The sequence below is a fragment of the Grammomys surdaster genome, unplaced genomic scaffold (genome assembly GCF_004785775.1).
Source record: "Grammomys surdaster isolate TR1022 unplaced genomic scaffold, NIH_TR_1.0 211, whole genome shotgun sequence".
NCBI lineage: Eukaryota > Metazoa > Chordata > Mammalia > Rodentia > Muridae > Grammomys > Grammomys surdaster.
Window position 1 is genome coordinate 4,128,379 of NW_021604656.1, and position 7,761 is coordinate 4,136,139.

The 7,761-nt window shown below is 50.2% G+C and overlaps 1 protein-coding gene across 1 annotated transcript in view; it reads left to right on the top strand.

The window, feature by feature from the left end:
* Positions 1 to 3,442: 3,442 nt before the first annotated feature.
* Positions 3,443 to 7,761, top strand: part of Fgfr4 (fibroblast growth factor receptor 4) — a 12,976-nt gene continuing 8,657 nt past the window's right edge. Inside the window, exons 1-5 of the mRNA XM_028771983.1 lie at positions 3,443 to 3,528; positions 6,373 to 6,506; positions 7,158 to 7,421; positions 7,512 to 7,592; positions 7,707 to 7,753. Coding sequence (XP_028627816.1) covers positions 3,494 to 3,528; positions 6,373 to 6,506; positions 7,158 to 7,421; positions 7,512 to 7,592; positions 7,707 to 7,753 — 561 coding nt within the window. The 5' untranslated portion in view covers positions 3,443 to 3,493. The remainder of the gene's footprint in view (positions 3,529 to 6,372; positions 6,507 to 7,157; positions 7,422 to 7,511; positions 7,593 to 7,706; positions 7,754 to 7,761) is intronic.

The following is a 7,761-nucleotide window of genomic DNA, read 5'->3' on the forward strand; positions in this document are numbered from 1 at the left end:
GAAGGAAGGAAGGAAGGAAGGAAGGAAGGAAGGAAGGAAGGAAGGAAAAGAAAAAAGATGCAAGAGCCAGATGATGCCCTTCCCTCTCCCTCCCCCTTCACCCCTCCCTCTTCCTGTCTCTTTCCCTACAGTACTAATCTTACTTATCTGCCCAGAGGTGGCGTCTGCTTTACTGCCTTACCCATGGAATTTAAATCAGTTCACAAAGTCAGGGTGTGGTGGTGGTGCACCTCTCCCAGCACAGGAGAACAGTGCACACAGGAAGCTGAAAGACCTAGAAGTGAACCAGGTCCCACAGAACGGGGCTTGTCACATAACAAACCTTCAATAAAACACTTGTCGGTTGAGTGAGTGACAGAATGGTCCTGTGAGAGTCAAGGTTGTGAAACAGTTCAGTGAAGAGATTTAGAGGATATATCTTGGGAGCTGGGGTCACTCTGAGTGCCTTGGGAACCTTTGAAGACAGTGGGCTTACAGGACGCTACTAGCTAATTAGCACTGGGCTCAGGAAACACCCCAAAGTTGGAGTGAAATCTGTGCTGTAGGGTCTAGCTCCTGTTGTCAGCTCACCAAAGACCACAAGAACTGTATAAGGAGTCTATGGAGGGCCAGAGGAAGAGAGTCCTGGAGTTCTGAGGTGATCTCTCTGCAGAGCAGATCCTCCAGCCAGAAGCCTCCTCCCTCCTGGACACTTTTGAGGCTCTAGACTGTTGACCAGGGGGATCATGCTAAACTTTTTTTTAATCTCTCCCACTCCTGAGTGTGTGCATGTATGCTTGGCACACATATGGTGACTCACAGCCATCCATAACTCCAGTTCCGGGGGATCCAAGATCTTCTGGCCTCCAAATCATCACATGAGTTCGGTGCACAGCCATACATGCACACAAAATGATGAAATTAAATTAAACCATAAATAAGATTAAAAGTAAAGCTAGGAATGGAGGAATAGAGAACTGGCTCAATGGTTTAGAGTGTGCACTACCTCTTCCAGAACCCCACACTGTTGGTTCATGATGACAGTAACACACGCTTGCACACGTGTGTACATATATGTTCATACGTGTGTATGTGTGCACACACACAGACACACAGACACCACATGAATTATTTTTAAGGAAGGGAAGCTGCTGCTTCCCCGGCAGGCTCTCATCCCTGGGTGATAAGTAGGAACTGTGCAGATGACCTGAGTTGTGCTTTTTTTCCAAAGCGCTTCAGAGAGGCAAAATCCTGGGACTTCAGGTGAAATATAGCCACAGTCCACTCACTTGACAGAAGTGCTGGCAGAGGAAGTAGACCTGAGCCAGGTGGGGATGGAGCTCTCTGAAGACACCTACTATGTGCCAGGCACTTGAGATACAAAAGTGAAGTCCACAGATTCAGTTCCTGACTCCCAGGAACTTAATGGTTCCCAGCTGCTTACATGAATAACTGTTCAGTTACAGTCTACAAAGTGCAATGAAGAAAGCATGGCTCTCAGCGCTCACAGGTCCGACATGAACATGCGAATCCCCCTTTCAGCAAGTCTCTTCAGCAGCCTGTATCATTTACTGACTTGCTGAGGAGAAAATGAATACAGGACACGGCTGATAGATAGTCCCGAGACTCGGGGCCCACTCCTTTCTCCATCCTAACAAAGGGAACTTGGCAAATCCCCAGGGCTGTCCTAGGGCCTCAAATGGAGACCAAAGAACCAGACTAAGAGGGAGCAGACCAAACTAGGAACAGGGGATGCATGTGCAAATACCCAGGGATAGGATGGGGAGCAACACACAAGGAGAGAGGTTTGCACAGATGGACCAGACCACCATGTCATGCCAACACTATCCATGTAAAAGCCATGAGAAAGTATTTTTTTAAGAATTATTTACTTTATGTATGAGTACACTGTAGCTGTCTTCAGACACAGCAGAAGAGGGCATCAGATCTCATTACAGATGGTTGTGAGCCACCATGTGGTTGCTGGGAACTGAACTCAGGACCTCTGGAAGAGCAGTCAGTGCTCTTAACCTCTGAGCCAATCCTCCAGCCCCCGAGAAAGTATTTGAAAATTCATTGGGGCCTGGATGGTGGCTCCCACCTGTAATCGCCCACCCAAGTACAAACCACACTGTACCTTCTGCAATCACATGAATCTAGGGTCCTGTGGCCACGGACATTCCTGTAATCTCAGCACTCTGAAGGCAGAGGCAGGAAGATCATTGCAAGGAGGACAAGCTGGCCTTCACAGAAGCGGTTCACACCAACCATAATTACATGACAAGAGCCTGTTTTCAAAAAAACAAAACCAAATAAACTTAGCAGTAAAGTTTAAGGGCCAAAGAAATACTTCCCTGATTAAAAGCATTGGTTACTATTTCAAAGGGTCTGGGTTCGAGTCTATGACTCCAGTTCCAGAAAATTGGCCCTCTTTGGTATCTGCAGGTAAAACATGCAAGCAAACCATAATGTAAAATTAAAAAAAAAAGTAAAGATTTTATTTTATTTAATGTTTTTTCTTTTTTTGTTTTTGTTTTTTGTTTTTTTTTTTTTCCTTCGAGACAGGGTTTCTCTGTGTAGCCCTGGCTGTCCTGGAACTCACTCTGTAGATCAGGCTGGCCTCGAACTCAGAAATCTTCCTATCTCTGCCTCCCAAGTGCTGGGATTAAAGGTGTGCGCCACCACCGCCCGGCGTAAAGATTTTAAAAATAAAATTAAAACGTTTTAAAATGAAAATTTAAACTTTTAAAAACAAAATCACAACTTTTTACAAATTAAAGTTTAAAATTTAAATTTACAAAAGAACAAGGTAGGGGTGGTGGCTGGAGAGATGACTCAGCATTACTGGCTGCTCTTCCAGAAGACCCGGGTTCGATTCCCGGCACCCATTTGGCAGCTTACAACTGTCTATCACTCCAGTTCCAAGGTGTCTGACACTTTCACACAGACATACATGGAGAGAAAACACCAGTGCAATTAATATAAATCGTTTTTTTTTTTAAAGAAATTCTAACATTTGTCTTTTACACTAGGATTTAAACTTAGAGCCTCATACCTGCAAATGCTTGACCACCGCTCGGCTGTGATTCCAGCTCCCTGTTTGTTTTGTTTTTGTTTTCTTTTCAGGCATGGTCTCATTACGTTAAGTCAGTTGTGCCTTAGCCCTCTGAGTAGCTGGGATTACCAGGCCCGGCCTGGATATGTATTTTCATTTTATTTATTTTAAATTATTTATATATTTAGTTGATTGATTGGTTGGTTGGTTTCGTTTTGTTTGTTTGTTTGTTTGTTTTTTCGAGACAGGGTTTCTCTGTGTAGTCCTGTCTGTCTTGGAACTCCCTATGTAGACCAGGCTGGCCCGAAATCAAAGATCCACCTACCTCTGCCTCCCCAGTGCTGGGGTTAAAGGAATGCGCCGCTGCTGCCGCTGACACTGCGGCCACCCGGACCGAGAAGTATTTTAAATGTCCTCTGAAGGTCGCTCAGGAAAAAAAGGAGAGGTCAGGTATACCTGATGTACTGCGATTGCACGGAAAACCAGGGAGCCTGGTGAGTTCCAGACTGATAAAGAGAAAAGGATAGAGCAGGTAGCACGTTAGACCTTGCAGGTTGGATCAGGAGCCCTGGAGCGGCTGCGCCTGGGCGATCCAGTCCCAACCGGAGCTCGTGCGCAAGGGTGCCGGGCTGAGGGTAGCTGGGTCTCCGACCACGCCTCTCAGATCAGAACTGGTCCAGGAGGGGCGGAGCCCGAGATGGGCGGGGCAGGAGGGCAGCCCCCCGCCACGCTGCAGTTGCAGGGACATTCCTGGCTCTTCGGCCCGGGGCGGAGGATCTCCCGGCGGCTGAGTGTGCCAGCCCTGCCGGGATCGTGACCCGCGCGCGCGGGAACCGGGCGGCGGAGGAGCCAGGTGAGCCGGGCCCCTGCACCGGGAGCCGAACCCTCTAGCTCTGGGCGAGCCGGGCCACACACGGTGAGGACAGCGGCCGTGGAGCTCCGGAGCTGCCCCCTCAGCCCCGGGGACCTTGGCGCCCGCGCGGCGGGAGTGGTTGGGTGGAGGGGGCGGTAAATCAGTAACCCGCAGCGCACACAGAGCCTTTTGTCCCCCTCCGTTCAAAGAGCACCCTGGTCACCGCTCTGGTTACTTATTGCCCACCGGGGCGGGGGCGATGGGCCAGATGTCTATGCAACTCCGCACGGGGACCTCTGACGAGCACTTTCCTCCGAGGGCGACGAGGTTGGGGCACTAAAAGTAAGAGCACTGTCGCCCTTGGGCGGGTGACAGACTCGCTCTGGCCAAAAAGATGAGGAAACTAACGCTCGCAGTCACTTGCACAGAGCACCTTATCGCGTGAGTGCAGGAGGGTGAACAACTCAGCGCTCTCTGATGACAGTCCCTAGTGCTAGCGATCCTCAGCGGCCAGCCGAGGTGACCAGACTAAGATTCTGTGATTGAGAGTTCAGGGCAGCCTGGGAGTGGGAATAAAACCTCCCCGGACCTGTCCGCCCAATCCAAGCTGGAGACGGAAGATCGGCCCTCTCTGCTTAGCAGGGTGTGGTAGGAGTCTTTTGCAGACAGGCTGACCAAACTAAGGGTAGGAGACAGGTCAAGGTTTTAAGACCACAGCTAAGCCGGTGGACAAGAGGAACGAGGGACACAGAGGTACAGGCAAGGAAACAAACATGCTGGCTTTTAGAATTTACTGAGGGGACAGAGTGGAACTAACAAGGTTGACACTGGCGTTTAAAATGAAGCCTAGAAAAGTTGGGCCTGGCACATGGGCCTTAATGGGAGCTAGCCAGGCTGAGGCAGGAGGCTCACAATTTGAAGACCTGCTTGGTTTACAGAGTGAGTTTCAATGCCAGTCTGCCTGGTCAACTTTAGTGGGAAATTATCTCAAAATAATTAAAAGAAAGAAAAAAGGCGATCTGCAGTTAACCCTTAGGGGCTTGTAAACTGGATAACGGGGGGGGGGGGGGGAAAAATTTGAAAAAACCAAACACTACTGGACGGTGAAGAACTAAGATTTGCCAAGATACCTACTAAATAAAGCAGGGGAGCTGAGAGACATGGAGGAGGTCAGTGGACTGAAGGCCTCAGTCTTCCTCAGATAGGCCTGAGTCTTCCTCAGCAGTGGGCTGAGAAGAACGGGTATAATGGGCTCCCTGGACAGGGTTCCCAGTTTGGTAAAGTCTGGAATGCATCTTCTAAGAGTCATGCCGTTTTCTTCGGCTGTACACTTACTAAAGTTGCCCTGATATGGAGATTAGCATGGCCCCTGTGCAAAGACACTGATCCAAAGATGCTGGTGATAGCTGGTTATCATCCAGGGCTAGGTAACAGCCTGTTCATCTCAGGGACTCCACTGACTCCCTGGTCAAGTTAAGGCTTCGGCCTGAATCTTCTCTTTGGGAAACAGATACCCCACTATAGCATTTGGGCAGGTGTGTGTATCAGACTTAACAGCACCATTTCAGAAGTGGAGACTGATTAAGGTCAAAGGGTACCAGAGCACACTCAGTAAGGGGACGGGGAGAGCATCTCACTAATGCTCTGTGTGAGCCTCCATGTATGGCCTCTTTTTTTATCCCTGAAGCAACCCCATGATGATAACGGTTCAGAAAAGGACAAAGGCAGGTCTTGGCAGGAATCAGGATTTGAATTTGTCACTACCAGACATGTAAAATCTGTGTCAATTACAAAGCCAGCTGGACACTAAGCTCAGTGGCAGGGGGTTTGCTTAGCATGCGAGGAGGTCTTGGGTTCAATCCACAACTCTAAATAACAATAAACAAAGCCAAACAAGCTCCTACATTGTCTGAGATGAAGCCATGGGGGTGCAAACCACCGGAAGTGTCCTTGGGGTGCGTTCCTGGCTCGGAACGAGGAAGAATGTCCTTGATTTGGATTGAGCCTCCTTAGAGCACCCACTTGGAAGTGTCAGTAATGCTAGAGTGAGGTCCCGTGAGATGGCATCCAGATGCTGAAGGCCGGCCTCGTATTAGGTTTCCCTTTTCTTCTTTGAGTCTTCAGCAATGAATTCATTTATTCAGCAGAAAATAAATGATGTGTGCGGGGTGAGCAAAGGATAAGTCACCATCTCTGCTTCCTTCCAAGAAAAGAATTCTGAGACTGCTCTCTCTGTGAAGGCATGCCAGGTCGCAGTAGGACCCAAGACAGCAGGAAGTCCGCACACGCCCTGCAGAACCTCCTTTGGGGGAGGCTGGGGCTCTGCAGAACAGTGCTGGCTCCAGCCTCTGCCCCACTGCTGCCTTGTGGGGTTTGGATGGGCTTGCTGACTGCTTCCTGTCTCTGGGTCTTCATCTGCAAAACAAAGAATGGGACCAGCAAATGACTGGAGCTCTTCCCACCCCCCCCCCACCCCCTGTTTTAGGAAGGTGGTCAGTGGGAAGTCTGGCCTGGGTCCTGAGAACAGCTGGGAAGAAATGTGGCTGCTGTTGGCCTTATTGAGCATCTTTCAAGGGACACCAACCTTGTCCCTTGAGGCCTCTGAGGAAATGGAGCAGGGTATGGCTTCTAAGGTGGGAGAGGGTGGCAGGGATGTCAGGGACAGGCACCAAAAAGGGGCTTCTGGCTGAACAAAGCTGGAGAGGGGCCTGGCCCTGCCCCCAAGAAGGAGGCAGCAGGGCGGGGCATTTCGATTCACTGTCTCGCTCCCAGCAAGCACACTCCTATCTGTATGTCTACAAGAGAGGATTAGCCTTACAGGGCACAGAACCTGGGCTAAGCTGCAGAGTCAGCGGTGAGCCCCCTTGGCTGTATGTGTATGTGTGTGGTTCTATGCACTGGGTGTGTTGGTTGGGAGGTGCAAACAGCATGTGTGATGTATGAACCAAGTAGAGTGTGGCTCAGAGGTGTGGCATGTGTCCTGTATGTGACACATGTAGCATGTGCCTTGTGTGTGTATGTGTGCGTATCTTGGGTAGTAGCATGTCTAGCATGTGTGCCAAGTCTGTGTGTATGTGTGTGACAACTCCCAGAAAAAGTGTGGCATTGGCCCTGTGCAAAGCATCTGTAGCATGTGGTTATGTGTGTGGGAACAGCATGTATCACAGGATCCTTGTGTCTCGTGTGTATAGCATGTTCTCTGTATGCAGGGTATGGGGCTAGCCTCTGATGGAGCCATGGGTATCAATGACTTCTGCCGTCTGCCCTCAGAGCCCTGCCTAGCCCCAGTCCTGGAGCAGCAAGAGCAGGTGTTGATGGTGGCCCTGGGGCAGCCTGTGCGGCTGTGCTGTGGGCGTACTGAACGTGGTCGTCATTGGTACAAGGAGGGCAGCCGCCTGGCATCTGCTGGGCGAGTACGGGGTTGGAGAGGCCGCCTGGAGATTGCCAGCTTCCTTCCTGAGGATGCTGGCCGATACCTCTGCCTGGCACGCGGCTCAATGACCGTCGTACACAATCTTACTTTGCTTGTCGATGGTAAGAGGATCTGGCAGGGGGTTAAGGGTCCCTTGGGAGAGAAACCCCTCTTCTCTTGGATTTCAGATGTCTTCCTTTGTCCCTGAATAGATTCCTTAACCTCCATTAGTAATGATGAGGACCCCAAGACATTCAGCAGCTCCTCGAGTGGGCGTGTCTACCCACAGCAAGGTTGGTGCCTCCTCCCAAGGACTCTTCTCCACCACCTATCTGGTCACTGAGGAAAGACTTGTGTGCGAGCCAAGGTCACCTTAGGGTCCTAATTACTCTTTCTTTTCCCTCTAGCACCCTACTGGACACACCCCCAACGCATGGAGAAGAAACTGCATGCAGTGCCTGC